This window comes from Leptopilina boulardi, unplaced genomic scaffold (assembly GCF_019393585.1).
Source record: "Leptopilina boulardi isolate dan_hultmark-lab unplaced genomic scaffold, ZJU_Lbou_2.1 LbouV2_112, whole genome shotgun sequence".
In the NCBI taxonomy this organism is placed as follows: Eukaryota; Metazoa; Arthropoda; class Insecta; order Hymenoptera; family Figitidae; genus Leptopilina; species Leptopilina boulardi.
In genome coordinates, this window is record NW_026137655.1 from 4,013,607 (window position 1) to 4,033,480 (window position 19,874).

At 36.9% G+C, this 19,874-nt stretch overlaps 1 protein-coding gene across 2 annotated transcripts in view; it reads right to left on the bottom strand.

The window, feature by feature from the left end:
- Nucleotides 1–133: 133 nt before the first annotated feature.
- Nucleotides 134–19,874, bottom strand: part of LOC127277894 (low-density lipoprotein receptor-related protein 2) — a 51,731-nt gene continuing 31,990 nt past the window's right edge. For both annotated transcript variants that reach the window (XM_051299339.1, XM_051299330.1), the window contains exons 3-15: nucleotides 19,485–19,616; nucleotides 17,433–17,684; nucleotides 16,543–16,797; nucleotides 16,062–16,178; nucleotides 6,334–15,964; nucleotides 5,932–6,221; nucleotides 5,288–5,805; nucleotides 4,965–5,202; nucleotides 4,553–4,807; nucleotides 3,954–4,460; nucleotides 2,869–3,835; nucleotides 2,685–2,784; nucleotides 134–2,504 (exon numbers count right to left, since the gene is read on the bottom strand). In XM_051299339.1, the coding sequence (XP_051155296.1) occupies nucleotides 2,229–2,504; nucleotides 2,685–2,784; nucleotides 2,869–3,835; nucleotides 3,954–4,460; nucleotides 4,553–4,807; nucleotides 4,965–5,202; nucleotides 5,288–5,805; nucleotides 5,932–6,221; nucleotides 6,334–15,964; nucleotides 16,062–16,178; nucleotides 16,543–16,797; nucleotides 17,433–17,684; nucleotides 19,485–19,616 (13,538 nt within the window). In that variant the 3' untranslated portion in view covers nucleotides 134–2,228. The remainder of the gene's footprint in view (nucleotides 2,505–2,684; nucleotides 2,785–2,868; nucleotides 3,836–3,953; nucleotides 4,461–4,552; nucleotides 4,808–4,964; nucleotides 5,203–5,287; nucleotides 5,806–5,931; nucleotides 6,222–6,333; nucleotides 15,965–16,061; nucleotides 16,179–16,542; nucleotides 16,798–17,432; nucleotides 17,685–19,484; nucleotides 19,617–19,874) is intronic.

Here is a 19,874-nt window from a genome sequence, read left to right on the forward strand (position 1 = left end):
AGATTTAAATAAATAATTTGAATTTTCTTTTAAATATTAGTAGATTAATTACTATTTTATATACTTATATATTTATATTTTAAATCCTTCAAATAGATTTTTAAACATTAAAAGACAATAAAAGTAATAATAATTCAGTCATATAAATAAGTTTTATCTGTCATTAAAATATAAGTCTGAATATACATACACTTTTAATATAATTATATTCTCTTTCTCTTTGTATATTTGTTTTGTTTTGTTTGTTTAATTATACGTATAGTATATGTACATCTCTTGTAATCGTGTTTCTCTGGTCGATATGGGTACAGGGAAAACTTATTTGTTATCCTTAAAAATATATTCTTGGACGGTATCAATATTTGCACAATATATTAACAATTATTATTTTGTCAACTCACAAAATACTGATATATTATAATTATTATATTAATTGAATACTCTGGATCCCTGCCCAGATCGAAGTCAATTTTAACAAGAAATTCATCAACAAGTATTTATATAATTATTTGTGCATAAGGTACAACAGCGCATCGTTCTCATTATATTATGTTTTCAAGCTCCTTTTTAATATTCAAAAAAATATATTTTTTTAAAGAATTAATTTCAGCAGTTAATAAATTTACATTTTTTTTTCATTGACTTCTATCATATTGTGATGTTAATATAACAATCAAAATAAACCTAAACAATCATTTGTTTATCGAACAATTCGCCGAGGCACCTGATATTACTTAATAAAAGAAAATGTACAATAATCTTTACGTGGCCGATCAATAATATTCTGAGCGTATTCTATATTAAAAAAAAAACATTTATTTATATAACGTAACCAATCGTCCAGTTTAACATTTATAATAAAGATTTTTAACAAATCGCGCGATGACAAAATTCATTCACCATTTATATATAAAAAAAAATAAAATAAACAACGTGTCTATTTATCTGTTCCTGATTGGTCACTATTTTTTTAAAAGAATTTTTAATCCTATGACATTATCTCAAACTTTCAGTAAAAACAAAATATTTAAAAATTAAATAATTGATTATTATTTTAAAAATTTTAATTTAAATTAACAGTAATTAATTTAGAGTTCAATTAAATTTTTAAAATAATTTTAATAACTAATTTTTTCAGATTAAATATGCAGAAATTTATTCTAAATCTTTTTTTATAATATTCTGAAAAAAATGTTTATTTTGAAATTTTGTCAATGGATCAAAAACTCTCTTAATATCAATTCTCCCTCGTCTTTCATACAAAAATACTTGTTAAAAAATACAAATTTATGTTCCCGTGTATATTTGCATCTACTTACATGTGTACCCTCGTTGTAAATAAACACTTTCACGCCATTATACGCTATCACTACACCCTTTATGATTCTTGAATCAAGAACGTTGAGTGTAAATGGAATGTGTTGCGCTTTTTTTTATTATTACGTTTTTTTATGTACAAGACTTACAAATCACACCTAAAAAATGACACGATCGTTCTCTGCCTATTGCAGTCTGATCTCGAGCTTTTTTTCTACAACGGTAATTATCATTATCGTTACCTTTACATCTTATTATAATTATAATTATTAAATAAAAATTGTCTGGTCCTCTTTATATTATAAGACAATTTTCATTTCTCTCGGGAAAATCTGCCATTTCATTGTCAATTTTATTGAACAATTTTTCGTTTTTTTTTCTTTTCTTTTCTTTTCTAATGTGTAGTACTTTAGAATGAAATGCTTAAAAAACTTTAATCTATTATGTAAAATATTATATAAGTATGTAACGAAATAAAAAAGCACTTTTATAGATTAAATGTCAGATTTATCCGAGTTTTGAATGATTTCGAAATTACAAAAAACGGTACCAACAAGGGTATTTTTTATGACACTTTATAATGAGAAAAAAATTCTAAATTCTCACGTTGATCCGTTTATTTGAATAAAAACTTTGATTAAAAACGTAAAAATTAAAAGAAAAAACATTATTTAAAATCTTTTGTATAAAAAACTTATTTAAAACGTTCACCATTCGCTCTAAAACTCATTTAAAAGCGATTACAATCACAATTGCTTTTCAAAATTCAAGCAACTTCACTTACTAGAGTTCTCGAGTATTCTCTTCTTTTTTCTTTTCTTTTCATTTTTTTAATTGGTTTTTTTGAGTGCACGTTGATAAATTCAAGATCAAAGGCACAATAGTAATTGATGGAAAAGTACTTTTTTAAACTAACACTCTGACTTGTCCTCTTCCACTAATTGTTGAGTGTCTTTACCCGAATCGATGGGCGTTGGATCTAACTCGCGTCTCTTAAAGTGAAGTTGCGGTGCTTCTTTGTGTTGTATACTGGAAGGTTTCATTTCCGCAGGAACTTCGTAAATACCGCTGCCACTGGTTCCATTAGTATTACCAGTTTCCAAATTTACAGCGTCGTACATTGGATTACTAAAGTCTCTGTTTTTGGTGTTTACTTCAGTAAGGTTGTATTCTACGTCGAGTGGCTCCTAATTTAAAAAAACATGATATTTACCACATAAATAATTATTTTAAATATTTATTTTTTAAAATATAAACATTTCCAGTTAAATTGAATTTTGTAATCAATCATTACTTAATCATTTCTATTATTAGTATTTATACGAATAAAATATTAAAAAGAAATTAATTTTAGTAAAAAATTATACCATTCGCTCTGTCGATGATCCGCCAAACTCGACATTACTTCCTTGTCTGAAGGAGACGCTTTGAGCACCGGTTAGACTGGCAAGTCCACCTGGTTTACCACTACAAAAATGGACCACATTATATTTCTCTAATTTAAATAAATTACAAATAAATAGGTAGAAAATAAAATATAAATCTACTTACAACGGCCGTTTCTTGAGAACGAGAATAACGGCAGCGGCACCAAGCAACACCAAGATAGAAACAACGATAGGAACAACAATGGCGGCAGTGGAACTTCCAGATCGCGTCGAAGCCGGAAGCACCTCGCAATACTGGCCTTGATAATCATTTTGGCACTCGCATATCAATTCATTATTTTCAGCTTCCGAGCAGAAACCACCGTTCTGACATTGACAAATTCTCGGCGCTGGTTTTGGTCTCTCCTCTGTAGCGTCACAATGTATTTGACTCGTGTGCGCTTCTCTTGGTCGACTATTTTCCGGACAAAGACATCTATGTCCACCATGAATTGCCACACAAAGATGAGTACATCCCGATGAGACACATGGATCAATCAATGTTGTATTGTATCTGAGTCGATGATAAATTTTTGCGCCACCAGTAGTTTCCAAATTCGCTTTCACTGTATGTGGAACACCACGTCCAAATTTATCCTGTCTAATCAGTTCGCCACTATTTCTCGTTGTCCAATATAAAATATTCTCAAACACATCGATTGACACCGGACGCTTCAACATTGCGCCTTTTAATATCACACGTCGGTTGGCACCATACAATCGAATCGATTCAATGGTATTTAATTTACTGTCGGCCCAATAAAGTGTGTGATCCATTGCATAATCAATAGCAAGCGCTGACGGTCTTCCCAGTCGATCGGACACTAAAACTCTCCGTTTACTGCCATCCATCCAGGCGCCCTCAATTTTCGATAATGAACCAGCGTCAGCCCAAACTAAAATTCCTAACTGAGGATCAACAACAACAGCAGTTGGTTCTTCCACTTGAGCGATACTACGTCGATATCTTCCATCAGATTTTGCCACAACAACTCGTCCTTCAAGACGCGAACTCGTCTCGTCGACTTCCGTCCAATAGAGATTCTCAGCCACCCAATCAATTGCCAGACTTGTTGCTCTATAATTGTGTGCTAAAATATACAAATTAAAATATATTATATACTTTAAAAATATCTAAACTATGAAATATAAGAGTGATAGAGAAAAAGATAGGCGGTAATTGGATAGATTGAACTATGAAGAACTTACACTGAATATTAAGGTCTTGGGCAAATCCAATTTTAGCGTCGCCATTATTTGCGTGAATCATGAATGAACGTTTAATTCGATTATCATGTCCATCGATCCAATAGACATATTCTTTTCGTGGATCAAAATCAATGGCACTTACACGTTTCTCATTCGTTATTACGGGTATTTCGTCGCGTTTATGGATATCGAGTGCCCGAATTTCAGGGCCATTTGCATAAATTACCAATGCATTGACTTCCTCTGCACGACACACTCCACTGATATTATCCGAGAGTTTGAATCCTTGACGACACGAGCAAGCGTGAGTTCCATTAAGATTTGTGCACAATTGCGAACATTGATGTGTACCTTCTAAACACTCGTTAATGTCCTCACAATGCTTATTATTCAATTTTGAAATGATATACCCAGGATAACAGGCACATATGTATCGATTGTCAGTGATATTTTGACAATAGTGCGAACAACCGCCTCTATCATGATCCGAGCATTGTTTGTTTACATCTACAAAAAATTATTAATAGTAAATATCAAATAAATATAAATGGATAATTTGATGATTGATTTTTATGAGACATAGGAAATAAATAACTTACGACATCCCAATTCATCAGATTTGTCTCCACAATCGTCAGTCAAATCGCAAACTCTCAAACGGTCGATACAATGTTTGTTGGCGCACTGATACTCCGAAATTGGATCACAAGTTCGAATCCTGGCCGCGCACATAGTCATGTTATTTTCATCCGAACCGTCTCCACAATTGTCAACGCCATCACAAAGTTGATACTTGGGAATACATTTATGATTGGCACATAAGAATCTTCGTATCGGATCGCACGGGAACGTTGCTATAATAGAAAAGAGATGATGAAAACTTGTCTGTTTTTTTAAAAATTAATTAAAATAAATAATTAACTAATGGTTGTTTAATAATTACTTAAAAATAATTATAATTATTAATTAATAGATTAAAAAATTTGTAAATTAACAAACGAAATAACTTACCACACATGCTAATACTTTCGTCGGAGCCGTCACCGCAATCGTCAGTTCCATCACATCTGTCATTAAGTGAAATGCAGAGATTATTATCGCATTGGAAGTGTGTTTGTGGACAGTATTTTCCACCAGGATATCTTGCGGGACATCCAATTTCATCACTGAAGTCGTGACAATCTCTTGCGCCATCGCATCGTAAATAAGATGCAATACAGTGGCCACTGTTGCATTGATACGTGTCATTCTGTAAAAGAAATTTTATTTCGTTAAATTTAAATAATTTTATTACTTCCATTTCAATGATTTGTAAGAATTTAAATTTTGAGTACCTTGCACTTGAAATTCTGACAATCTCGTTCATCGCTCGAGTCACCGCAATCGTCTTCGTGATCACATCGCCACCTAGAAGCAATACACTTGCCGTTTTTGCACTGAAATTCTGATTCAGAACATTTACGATATTTGTCCTTGCAAATTGCCTCAGCCTCGTCACTGCCATCGCCGCAATCGTCAGCAAAATCGCACAGCCATTGCTTGGGAACGCATCGATTGTTTGCGCATTTAAAGTCCGTATTGTTGTCACAAGCGGGACAACTTTCTGGCTTTTCGTCCGAATTGTCACGACAATCGTCTTTACCATCACAAAATAGCCATTTGGGAATGCAACGATAATTCGCTTGACCTGGACAACGTTGCCATCCTGTTGTACAATTTCTCTGTCGACACATGAATGCAGGTTCATCGCTATCGTCACCACAGTCATTATCGAAATCGCACATCCATAATTTCGGTATACATTTGCCATTCTTGCAACTGAATTCAGTGTTCGGATCACACGTTCTATTGTCTGTAATGTCACAAAACATTAAATTAACGCATGGAATTTATGACAAAAATTGTTTTTACTTATTTAAAATTTCAAGGAAATTTATGTAGTTATTCGGAACTTTCAGATTGTAAAGTTTGTACTTACGACAAATTGCTGGATCTTCATCACTTCCGTCTTTACAATCAGCGTCACCGTCACACTTCCAAGATTCGTGAATGCAGCGTCCACTTGATTTACATTTGAACTCCAAAGCGGAACATTCCAATGAGCAATTGCCTTCATCGCTGTTATCTTTACAATCGTCGATACCATCGCAAACGCTGTTACTCGGAACACAATTTCCATTCGCACACTGAAATACTCCAGCTCGACAAGTTCTCGCTGGACAACTGCTCTCATCTGTACCATCTTTACAATCTTTTTCACCGTCACATCTGCAAGAAAACCAGTAATTAGTTTGAAGCTTAATATAGATTTTAAAAAGTAAACCATTATTAAAATAATAATTATTTTAATTAAAAAAATAACTAATTTGCTAAAACTTACTTCCAGAACCAAGGTATGCATTTCTCATCAGGTGCGCCACATCGATGTTGACCAGTCGTACAATTCGCAATGCAGGTTTTATTATCTTTATCCAAAATAAACTGATTGGGACACATACATTTGAACGATGTCATTCCAGGACGACCGTAGCCTTCCAATAAATATGAACTTGCTGGAGGAGAAATTAAACACAAATGCGAACAGCCGCCATTATTTTGCGCACAAGGATTTGGATAGGGAAGTTGACGTAACGGATGATACACATGAATATCATAAGGTCTATGAGTCGTATTTCTCAAAAGTGTAATTTGAGCACCTGAGAATTTGTCAGCCTTGCTGATAGCCTTCAAGTTCCAATCGGTCCAATAGATGTGATCATCAAAGACAGTCATCGCAAAAACATGTGGAACTTTAGCTCCAGAAAGTACAATTCGTCGATTTTTGCCCTCCAAATCGGCAAAAGCAATGTAATCAAGATGAGCATCAGCCCAGAATATTCGATCGGTAAAATAGTCAATTGTTAAAGCATTCGGCCAAGCGATATCATCCTCCCAATTGAGAATCTGTTTTAAGTTACTTCCATCCATTCCCACTCTTCCAATATACGCCTGAAGATGCCAAGACGTGAAATACAAATGTCCAGTACCCGGATGAACAACAATAGCTCTTGGATCCGAAATTCCACTAAGTAGAGTCTTTCTATTTGTTCCATTCAATTCGGCAACATCCAAATGCTTCGCGTGTCTATCCAGCCAATAAAGCTTTCTTCCAACCCAATCGATCGCAATTCCCTCCAAACCAAGACTATCATGGCGAATGATTGCCTGTCTCTCACCACCAGCGATTGGTGCACGATAAATTGTCTTAGCAGTCACATCACAGAAGTATAACATTTCCTCGGCATAATCAGCATCAAGTGCGACGACATTAACCAAATCCTGATGCATCAGTGCATATTGTTTCGCGTCCGCTGACATATTTCTCACATAATATTTGTTTGTAAAAATAACCCACGGTGGAATTTTATCTCGTCGCTTGCACGTGTGTTCATCAGCCGCACGCTCATAATATTTCTCATTGCACTTGCAGTAAAAATGACCAGGTGTATTCTCACACTGTTGACTGCAAACCTGAGGTGTCTCGATACATTCATCAATGTCAGCACAAGCTTTTCCATCATCCAAAAGTTTATAACCAGGATTACATTCACAATAGTAACTCGTCGGAGTGTCAACACAACGATGTCCACATTGATTCAATTCAACTCGAGCGCATTCATCAACATTACAGTGAGCTGGCTCATCACTTTCATCAGCGCAATCCGGTTCCTTATTACAAACCAGTTGTTGATCAATACAATTTCCATTTGCACACATAAACTCTCCAGGATTCGGACACGTGCTGTTCTTCTTCTTCGATGGACAATTAACTTCATCCGAATAATCACCACAATCATCTTGACCGTCGCAATGGAACTGTTTTCTGATACATTTGAAATTCTGACAAGTGAATTCATTTTCCGTACATGTCTTGTATCGATTGTGACAGAACTTACCCTCATCGCTACCATCACCGCAATCATTGTCATGATCACAGAGCCAACTTCTATTGAGACACCGACCGTTTGTGCAGGCGAATTGATTCTCTGAACAAGGTGTCGGTGCTGGGCAATGATGCAGGGTTACATTCTCATCAGCACCGTCTACACAATCAGGATCACCGTCGCACAACCACTTTTTCGGAATGCACTGTGCACGATTCCAGAGTTTATTCGCCGTGCAAGTGAACTCAGTTTCCTCGTCGCATTTCCGATCATTACACTGATGTCTCTCATCTTCATCGGAATTATCCAGACAATCATTATCACCATCGCAGATATAGATTCGCGGAATGCAATTCCCATTGTCGCAGGTGAAAAGATCACCGAAACATGTTCTTCCCTCGGACTGACAGTAACCCGGTGGTTCATCACTACCATCGAGGCAATCGTCATCCCCGTCGCAGTACCAAGTAGCAGGAATGCATCGATGATTCGGACAGCGGAAACTGTTTGGTGGACATGTTCTTTGAGCGCAATGAAGTGGATTCTCGTCACTGTTATCGCCGCAATCATTGTCACCATCGCAGAGCCAGTAAGGCTCCACGCAAATATTTGTCTTCTCGCATTTCAAATGATTAGCCGGACAAGTGGTGTTCCTTGGACAACGTTCGTGTGTCTCGTCGGATGTGACATTATCCTTGCAATCGTTAACACCATTGCAAACTTGCGATTGTGGAATGCAACGATAATTGGCACAAGTGAACTCGCCAGCAGCGCATGGAGGATAGACGCAACCCTCCTCGTCGCTACCATCACGACAATCATTCTCGTGATCACATTTCCACGATTTAAAGATACAACGACCATTGTTGCATCGGAATTCATTGGGACTGCAAGAATGATAGGAACAATAATTCGTATCTTCATCAGAGCCATCACCACAATCATTGTCACCATCACAGGCCCACATTCTCGAGATGCATCGACCATTTCTGCAGGCGAATTTATTACCATCACAGGTGACATTCTTCGAAACACACATTCTGTCCTCATTGACTAGACGGCTATTGTCGTCACATTTGCATTCAGCAACGCCGCTCGGACCTGGATGACAGGATTGATCACAGCCTCCGTTATTGATGTTGCAAGGATTCACTTTACATTGCTGCCTACCGGGGGAGTAAATATGAAGATCTCGGGGAGAATCTTCAAGGCGCTTGACTAATTCCACTTTGTTTGCTCCCGTATTCTTTTCGGCACGATAAACCCCTCGGAGTTGAAGATCAGTCCAATAGATGTGTTCTCTGAACACTGTGATTGCAAATGGATAAATTGTAGCCGCGATAAGAACTTGACGATTTTTACCATTGAGATCAGATCTCTCGATTTTCTCGCGAACAGCATCGGTCCAGTAGAGCATTCTCTCCTCATAATCAATTGCAAGTCCACTCGGTTGCGAAAGATCCTTGTCAATGATGGCTTTCTTCAAAGATCCCGCCATGCTTGTTCTAAAGATTTTGCCCGATGTACCGAAACGTCCCCAATCGGTAAAGTACAATGATCCATTACAAGGATCAACGACAATTGCCCTCGGTCGATCGACTCTCGCAATCATCACCAAATCCTTACCATCGATATTCATTGCGTAGATACTATTATTTGACGAGTCGGTCCAGTAGACCTTTCTCTGTGTCCAATCGTAAGAGATTCCCTCGGGATTGATGCCTTTACTGATGATCTTCTCGGGCTTCATCGATGATGGATTGTCTGAATTGAGCCAGGCAATCATCGCCCAGGGTCGAATTTGTGTGAAGAATAATTTTTTATCCTGATAATCAAAATCAACACCAACGACATTTGTCAAATTACCAATAGGTTTGAATGGAACGTTCGTAGATTTTGGATCTAAATTGATAGCACGAATTTCAGTTCTTGTGGCAAAGACAAGGAATTCGTCCACATTTTCACATCTTTTGCCATCTGATGCCAATCTTCCTGTGGCGCAATCGCACTTGACTTGCATGTGACTCTCTGGTGGAAGAGCAAAACAGAGTTGATCACAACCACCATTGGAATTTCGTGCACAGGGATTACTCTCGTCCATCGGTTGAACGGATTGATCAAAAATTGCGATATCTCTCAATTTCTGAAGATTTGTTCTCATTGATGATGGAAGACTGTAGTTACCAGCGAGTTTACTTGCTTTGAAAACGGTATCGAGATTACGATCTACCCAATACATATCAGGACCGAAAATTGCTAGTCCAATTGGATTTGGCAAATTTTGTCTAATGATTTCCCGATTACCGCCTGAATAGGAGACCTTCTGAATCATATCACGCTTGGAATCAACCCAATAGACGTCGTTCGTGGTAACGTCAATTGTCAAATCACGAGGAGTGCTGATTCCACTTGTGATTAATGTTGTCCAATTACTGCCGTCCAAATTTGCTCTTCCAATTCTCGGATATTGTCCATAGTCAATCCAATAAAGGATTCTCTTGATGGGATTAACGGCAAGTTCTCGTGGAGCATCTGTCGTTGTTTTGACCAAAACTTTCCGATTGCTTCCATCAAGGCGACAAACTTCCACATAATTATCATGTGGAAAGACATTGGCAAAGTACACATTGCCAGCGATCCAGTCAATTGTCAATCCTCGTATTCCATTCGATCCAACGCCACTTTTCACAATGTGTTCCAATTGTGTACCATTAGGTCGCACACGGAAGATTCCATTCCAATAGCCACGATTAAATTCCGCCCAGTAAATCCAATTGTTTGCATAATGCACATCCACGTGTAAAATATGATGACCAATTCCGGCGATTGGAACCATTGCCTCTTTGGAATCAGTCAAACTGTAACCGCGAACAACGTCAAGCTGAGTGACGACTGCAAATGTCTTGAAAGGTTCACATCGATGCTCTCCTGTTTTTCTATAGCCTACGCCGCAATCACAAACTCTCGTTCCACCGGCTGATGGAAGACAAAGCTGATCACAGGCTCCATTAATCACGAGACACGAGTGTGAGCCAATTGCACGTTTTTTGTAAATAGTAAGCGTCTTCAAATCAACTTCTCCGTTCATGATCAAAGTTGGGTTATCACCATTTGGTAGATTGACTCGTTCTATTTTTTCGTATTTTGGATCCAAATAGTAGAGTTTATTGTCATGGACGGCAAGTGCTTTCGGAAGGATCAAATTGTTAATCTCAGTGAGAATAGTTCGGAGATTTTGACCATCGGTTCCCATTGATCTTATCGCTCTCGAGGTACTGAAATAGACTGTTTTGCTTGGTATGTCTATTGTTATTGCTTCAGGATTATCAAGATTCGAGAGAAGAATCATTGCGTTCGTTCCGTCCATATTGACCCTGCCAATTTTCACAGGAACACCAAAACCACCCTCATCTACCCAAAACACATGACCTTCAAGTGGATCAACGCACATTGATCTCGGTTTAGCGACACTCGTGTTCTTTCCATCATTTGACAATACAATACTCCTATATCTGATGGGACCATCGACTTTAATTGCCTCGATGTTCGAAGCGTATTTATTACCAATGAACAAATTCCTTCCAAGCCAATCGAACGCGAGTGTTGACGGTGATCCAACGATTCCTGTGTCTCCATTCGGATTTGGGAATTCAGTTCTATTTCCACCTCCGTACGGAGTCGTGTAAATGGTACCATTCTCATCATCACCATCCTTTCCTTGTAGCCAATAAATAATATGATCAGTCCTATCATAATCGATAAATCGTCCATTCTCAACGGCAACCACAGGAGTGATGTATCCAGTTTTCATGTCACCCGGTACCAATGAAACGTCAATGATCTGTGTTCCACGGAGTACCATCAGATACGCATTTTCCTCCTCCACGCAGCGGCCATCAGACAACAGTTTGTATCCAACAATACACTTGCAATTGTAGCCATTCGGCGCTTTCGGTGAAAGAAGACAGAGATGTGAGCACGAGGCATTCGCGCAAGGATTCGTAGTGATTGGTTGCAGCACCGGATGATGAACATGAATCGAAAGTGGTTGTGAAATCAAATGAGAGACAACAGTTTGATTGATTCCGTGAAATTTGTGAGCAGATAGAACTCGATTCAGTTGGCGATCAGTCCAATACATGATGTCTTCGAAAAGAGTCAACGAATGTGGATGTAGTAAATAATGCGAATCGGCTAGAACTTGAATTCGACTACTTCCATCGTAGAGGCAACTGTCGATAAAATCGAGTTTACTGTCAGCAAAATAAACCCTCTTATTGGCAATATCAAGAGCCAATCCGTTCGGCCAGTAAATTTTCGTATTAATTATAATCGATCTCTCAGTGCCGTCCATGCCAATTCTTTCGATTCGTGGATTCTCGCCCCAATCGGTCCAGAAGAGCCATCGAGCACCGGGACTCGGATCCAAACACATTCCACGCGGCTGCGTTATATTCTCCTTGACAAGAACCAAACGATTTGCACCCGTCTCTTTGGAAACTTCAATCGTATTTAACTTTGAATCCAACCAATAAAGATTCTGTCCAATCCAATCATACGCCAACCCCTCGACTAGATCCAATCCTGTCGATATGATATCTTGCGGATCACTGCTACGATCTAATCGCGAAATTTTCTTCAACTTCATGTCAGACCAAAAGATCGTGCCCGTGTGCATGTTACTCGATGTCGCAACAACATTCTCAACATTAATTGGCACACGTTCGAGAGCTTGATCCTGCAGATCAGCAACTAGAATCGTGTGACGATTAGAAATAATAAGAAACGCTGCACTGTGATTCAATGCCTTACAAGTATGTTTATCTCGTTCTAAGACGTAGCCATCAACGCAATTGCAATAGTAGCTGCCTTTCGTATTGATACAAACTTGCGAACATTTCCCTGGTGGATCGCATTCATTCAAATCTTGACAAGTAAATCCATCACTACCGAGTTCTTCACCAGGTGGACAAGTACACTCCGCACCGAAAGGAGTCTGAATACAACCATTAGTGCAAAGTCCATCTTGATGTGTGCACTCAGCCAAAATACAATTGAATCCCTCGTCGGCTGAATTCTGACAATCAGGTTTACCATCGCAAACACTAGTTATATTGATACACTGCTTAGTACTATTCGGACACTTCCACTGATTCGACGGACATTTAAATTCGGGTGCTTTGCAAGCGTGCAATTCAATACTCTCATCTGATCCATCTCCACAGTCGTCTCTTCCATCGCAGATATAAGTCTTGAACACGCAGCGATGATTATTACATCTGAAGAATCCTGGTTGACAGCCCACATCGGAGCATGACTCAGGCTCATCCGAATTGTCATCGCAGTCTGGTGAACCGTTACAATACCAACTCTTTGGTACACAAGTTTTCGAACGAACACACTGGAATTGTGTCTCGGGATTACATTGATTCCCTGAGAAAGCTGGACAATCAATTTCATCGCTCCTATCGTGGCAATCGTCAATACCGTCACATTTGTATGAAACATTGATACACGTTTTCTGATCCGCACAGGCAAATTGACTGCTGAGACACGTGATTGGCGGACAATTCTTCTCGTCCTGATCATCGAAACAATCATTGTCGCCATCACAAACCCATGACTTTGGTATACAATGACCTGAACGTGGACACGTGAATTGTGAATACGAACAAGTTTTAGCAGCGCAAAAGTCACCCTCGTCCGAACTGTCACCGCAATCATTTTCCGAGTCACATTTCCAAGCAATTGGAATACAACGATTATTATTGCATGTGAATTGATCACTACCGCATGTCACATTAGGACAACCAATCTCGTCACTGAAATCACCGCAATCGTTGCCTGCATCACAACGGAAATTCAATGGAATACATTTCCCAGATTTACATTGGAATTCGTTGGTGCCGCAAGTCGGTTTTGTGCAATTTTGCATCTCGTCGCTGTTATCCAAACAATCGTCGTCACCATCGCACACCCAGGATTGTGGAACACAACGTTGATTCGCGCATGTAAAATCCCAAGTATTTGGACAAGCCTGTACTGGTGGTTCGGCTTCAGGATCCTCAACACACGAAATCTCATCATCGCGAAGTTTCTCACCATAAGGACAACCGCAAACTCTCGTTAATCGTGAGGGTAAAAATCTTGAGCTACTATTTCGTGGTACTGCAAAGCAAAGTTTTTCACATCCTCCATTATTTATCGTACAAGGATGATCAGTGTGTGGTTTCTGAATATCAGGACTGTAAACCTTCACTCCATAGAGTCGATTCGTGTCCGGTTCGCGAACAAGAACAACTTCCTTCTCACCAGTTTCCTTGTGTAATCGAATAATCGCATCCAATCTCCAGTCAGTGATGTACATCCAATCTTCGTAAATGGCAATGGAGAAGGGATGTCTAATAAGCCTTGAATTCACAGTTTTCACGTCAGTGCCTTCCAAATTGGAATGTTGTACATGATCGAGTAACGCATCACACCAGTAGAGTCGATCTTTGCCGAAATCGATGGCGAGACCATTAGGCCAGCCGAGAGTGAGATTTTTGAATACAACTAGATTCGATCCATCAGCACGAGCTCTGCTTATATTCGCCGGTCTGTCCCATTCCGAAAAGAAGATAAATCCCTGATTTGGATGTATTACAATAGCTCGTGGTCGTTTCAGATGTTTGAGTAAAGTACGACGATATGTGATATTCCTCGTGCTGAGGACATTCAAAGTTCCTTTCCGTGAATCAATGTAGTACAAATTCTTAGACGCCCAATCGACCGCTAAACCTTCAACTCCCTCGTTTTGACTGGCGAGCACAATTTCTCTACCGGTTCCATTTTGGCGAACTCGATAAATCACATCTTGAAGTACGTCACTGTAATAGATGTACTGATCACGAGCGTCAAAATCCAAACCGACAAATCGAGCTCGTCTGGAAACAACCGGCAAAATTGCGTCACTGAAACCTTCCATTGCTGGATCGAGAACACGACCTTTGATAAATCTCTGCTGTGAGTACATGAGAAATTGTCGAACGAGCTGACAATTTCGGAGATCGTCCGCCAGTCTCGAGCCAATGTTACAAGCGCAGCGATAGGCCAATCCTGAATCTCGATCAGCCGCTGCCGTGACGATACACATATGCTGACAGCCACCGTTATTAATTCCGCAAGGATTCGGAACCGACGGTTGAACAGAGGCGTGAAGTGCCTTCACAGCTTTTGGATCTTTGGCTTTAAAAATATTTAAAATCGAAAATTCGCCGACAGTTTTTTCGACACTCAACACTGCCTGCTTCGTTGTGTCAGTCCAGAAAACCTTATTCTCAAACAGAGTGAGTCTCATCGGAGCTGGAACTAGAGTTCCACGAAGAATCATAACTCTATTACGACCCATATAATCAGCCGTTTCAATGTAATCCAATAGTGAATCACACCAATAAATCCTTTTAGCAATAATATCAGCAGACACACCGGTGACACGATACGCAGCTTCCGAAATGATAGCCATCGTATTAGTACCATCCATATTGGCCCTTAGAACTTGTTTACTGTCAGCAATAAACATTAAACCCCTCGTTGGATCGAGTGAAATATCCGCAGGACTAGTGAGATTTGATCCTAATGCAATACCATGAAATCGTCCATCCAATTCAAAGACATCAATTTTTTGCACTATCGAATCAACAACATAGAGTTTCTCGCCAACCCAATCGACGGCTATTGCTACTGGTACCCATGATCCTGGCAATGAAATATCTACGTCCGAATTCGCTTGATTTCCACTTAGTGATTGTGAATGTATTTTCCTTGTTTTCGTGTCACTCCAAAAGAGAAGATTTCGATTGTAGAGAAAATCAACACCACTCGCTCCTGTTGTGTTGGCAACTAATTTTCGATTCTGACCTGATGCTTCCATTCGCCAAATTGTTCGATCTTGCGCCAATAATAATTCAAGTGGTGAACTTGTTTTTAATGCTCGACAAGAATTTTTTCCAGTTAACTCAAAACCAGGAGCGCAACTGCATATATAAGAGCCATCAGTATTTTCGCAAAGTTGCTCACAAAAACCCCATTCCGAGCACTCGTCTCTGTCTGTCGAAAAGAAAAATAATTATTATAAATAATTTAAAACATTCTATAATCAACTATTTTAATAAACTGATCTTGAAATAATTTTAGATAATCTTACCAATGCAAGATCTCGAGTCATTTGCGAGTATTCGTCCCTCTAGACAAGAGCAAACACCTCCGGCTGGAGAGGCTTGACATTTATGTTGACATCCTAAACTATTGCAAAGAATTGTTGCTGAAACATAATATATATTATTGTGAATAATTATTTAACCATATATACTATTTTAACAAAATATGGATTTCAGATTTATGAAAAAGAACATTTTTGGAATATTTGAAAAATTTAAACAAATTTTTTAAAATGAATTATCAGGAAATAAAAAGAATTTTATATACATATATATTATGTATAACGCAAAATAGTCATTTAAGAGCATTATTATCATACAAATATCAATTATATTAGATATATATGTATAATTTATAAATTCTACACAGACCGAACTTCTGCTGCAGAAAAATGAAAAAAAATAACAGTAAGAGAACATTTTTTTTTTTTTGAAATTACGCATTCCACAAATGAAATATATACTCACAACAAGCAGTTAATTCGTCAGCTCGATCTTCACAATCTTGTTTGCCATCACACAATTGCGTTTTGTTGATACACTTTGGCTTCCCACCTGGAGAACCTTTAGGACATAAGAATTTCGAATCGGGACATTCCACTTGCGGACAATTCTCTTCATCAGATCCATCGCCACAATCCCTGTAATCGTCGCATTTATAAGACGCTGGTATGCAAAGTGCATTTGCGCATCGAAATTGATCTGCAGTACAATCTGGAAAATCTGTTGAGCGAGAAAGTTACAATGAACCATTTTCAGTTAAACTTTTGTATTATATTTAGTTAATTTTAAAATAATTTTGTTTTAGAAAAATTGTAGTCTTACTTTCATTATTATATTTTAGCTTTTTGCAAATAAATAGTATTTAAAATAAGAGTGTTAATAATTAAGTGGAATTTTTTTTCAATGCGTCCTAATCGCGTTTAGAAATTTTCGTCATCTCACAGAATGTTTACTCTTTTTTTACTGGAAAAGGACGGAATGGAATTTAGAGTCGTTTTAGTATTTGCTAAGGAAATGACGATCCCGTTGCAGAGCCGCAAATGTTTCTTAACAAGCTCATAAACGACTGTAGACCCCATTACGTTCTCTCTGGATAAAGAAGTCGCTGCATATAAACCTCGATTTCGAGGTTACTGAAAAAAAGCAACTACTGTGAAAAGTAATTGACTTAATAAGCTTGAATATTTTCTGGATTTATAAAAAAAAAAGAAAAATTTCGGCAATACAATCAGTTTGTATAAAAAATATTATAAATGAATTACTAATACAGATAATAATATAGATTTTAAAAAGTAAATTATATTTAAAAAAATATTACTGTAAATAATGAAAAATTTTATTATTTTTGAACTTACTGCAATGTGCTTCGTCACTATTATCACCACAATCGTCTCTGTGATTACATCTTGCAGTTTGTTCCACGCAATGTTGCGTTGTATTACATCTGAATTGATCAAGTCTACATGGAGGATTTGAAGTCGGACAGTCATCTTCGTCTTTTCCGTTTCGACAGTCCAAATAACCGTCACATCGTTTTTCTTTTGGTATACAGAGCTCAGGTGTCGTTCCGCTACACCTGAAGTCCTCAGTCTGACATTTCCTGTAATCTTTGAATAACAATGCAGATAATTACTATCTTTCTTTCTGAGACAATCTTTTCAAAACGAAAAAATTTACTCTAAACTCAAATAAAAAATTTTAATTTAAAATTTTCATTTATATTTATTTTTTTATATCCAATTAATCAACTTAAAATATTCGTAAAGTTCTGAGAATATTTACTCAAACAAAATTTTTTATTTTATCTCAAGAAAAATAAGAAGATAAAATAAAATAAATTCAGTAAAATATTGAAAATCGGAATTTACCCTTTATGTCCAGAACCAGAAAATTTCCCCTTTAGTGTGAAAAATTCTTTTCAAATAGAAATTCTAGACATTAATATTGCGATAACGATTGCCATTTCAAGATACCTTCAACCTATTGAAAGTGAGTTAGAAGATTATTTATTACTTATTTTTATTTCTTCAAGTATCAGAGTTGCTGAGATTTTATAAGTTAAAACTATACATCTTCTACATAATATTATGCTTTACTAAATGTTATATTAAACGCCAATCCAAAGTAGAATTAAACCACAATCACAAGATTTATAATTGTAGAGCATCTTTATCAAATAAAAAAATCTATATACATAATTACTTTCAAAAACTAATGCTAATTGCTACTTATAAAAAAATAAAACCGTAAATTAAATATTCATTTTCTATAATGACTCTTCAAAGTCTCTCGAAGTACTCGATGATTTTTTTCCACAACTTGGATATCGTGGGAAACGTGAAATGAAGTATAGCTAGCTTTAACAAAAAATATAAAAACAAAATTTCCGACAAATTATAATGTAAAATTCATATTGCAGATTGTAAAGTGCAAGTCAACTTTACAAAGAAGAAATTTGATGGTTTAACGAAAAGACCTGATAAAATTCTGTCATATGAAAATCCTAACTAGATATTAAAGTTTAGGATATGTCTTATAAAATGTAACTTCAAGAATAACGATTTTTGAGAATATAAAAGCAATTCTTATAATTATATAAACTATATTACTATTTGACATAATTTTCGAATCTCGATTCATTTAAATGTGTTTCAATTGAATTGTCAGATCTTCCGGAACGAGGATCATGACAGGCGATGTTTTGTACTTGTTTAGTAACCAAGCAAAATGTCGGGATAAACTCATAAGACTTGGTGAGGTCTAGAGAGAATCTTTGAGGAGAGAAGAGGCATTTCGACCAAGAAACTCAAGGCAATGAAGAAAAAGCGATGATCCCTCAAACGTTAACACGAAGAACCTGTTTCTCGACATCTGCATAGAGACCTCGAGAGAGTTCCGGCTCCGATCAGTGGCTATCGTTATCCATTCCTCGTGTGCTTAGGAGAGTAAGTGTTCGAGAAATGTGGTGTAGCAATGAACCATCATCATCATCTCTCTCTCTTTCTCTTTTCATCTCTATGTATCTTCTTTTTTATTCCCCTCAGAACTATAATATTAGTATTTTCCCTTTGTATTCCGGAGTTTACTATCAATTATACTTTTTTAGAGATAGAATTCAGATGAAACAAAATATTTTATTCAGAATTTATTATTATTCTAATAAGTCTTTTAAATTCAATAGTGCTTTCGCCTAAAATATTAATCTCCTTCCACAATTTTAATTATTTTTTAAACGCCTTTTAAATGATTCTGGACATTTACTGGCATGGAATAGAATAGACGTAACAATTTGAAAAAAAATAATCATGCCTATATTCTGGATGAAGTATCATCACAATTCGAGAAAGTAATTGTGTCAATCGTAGGGTTAAACTTTGGAGAGAATACGTAATAAAAAAAATACTTACTACATCCGGCCTCATCGGTGCCATCAACACAATCTACTGTCATGTCACATTTCTGATGGGGAGGTATGCAGTAAGTTTTATTAAAGATATACTGGCCGCACGTGATTTGTCCAACCTCGCACTCAGGCGGTTCTGTAACAATATAAAAACAGTCAATTTTCAGAGAGTTTTAAAATATTATTGGGAAAAAAATGTTTTAAATTGAAAACTAAAGTAAAAATTCGAATATTTCATTAAATTAAAACATATACATATTGTCAACAAAAATTTTTAATTAATTAAAGATCAAATTTATCAATTTTAAATGCTTCTTCAAATAAAAAATAATTAATTTAAAAAATTGAGAAGAAATTAAATAAATTTGTTAAATTGTAGAGGAAAAGAAATTGC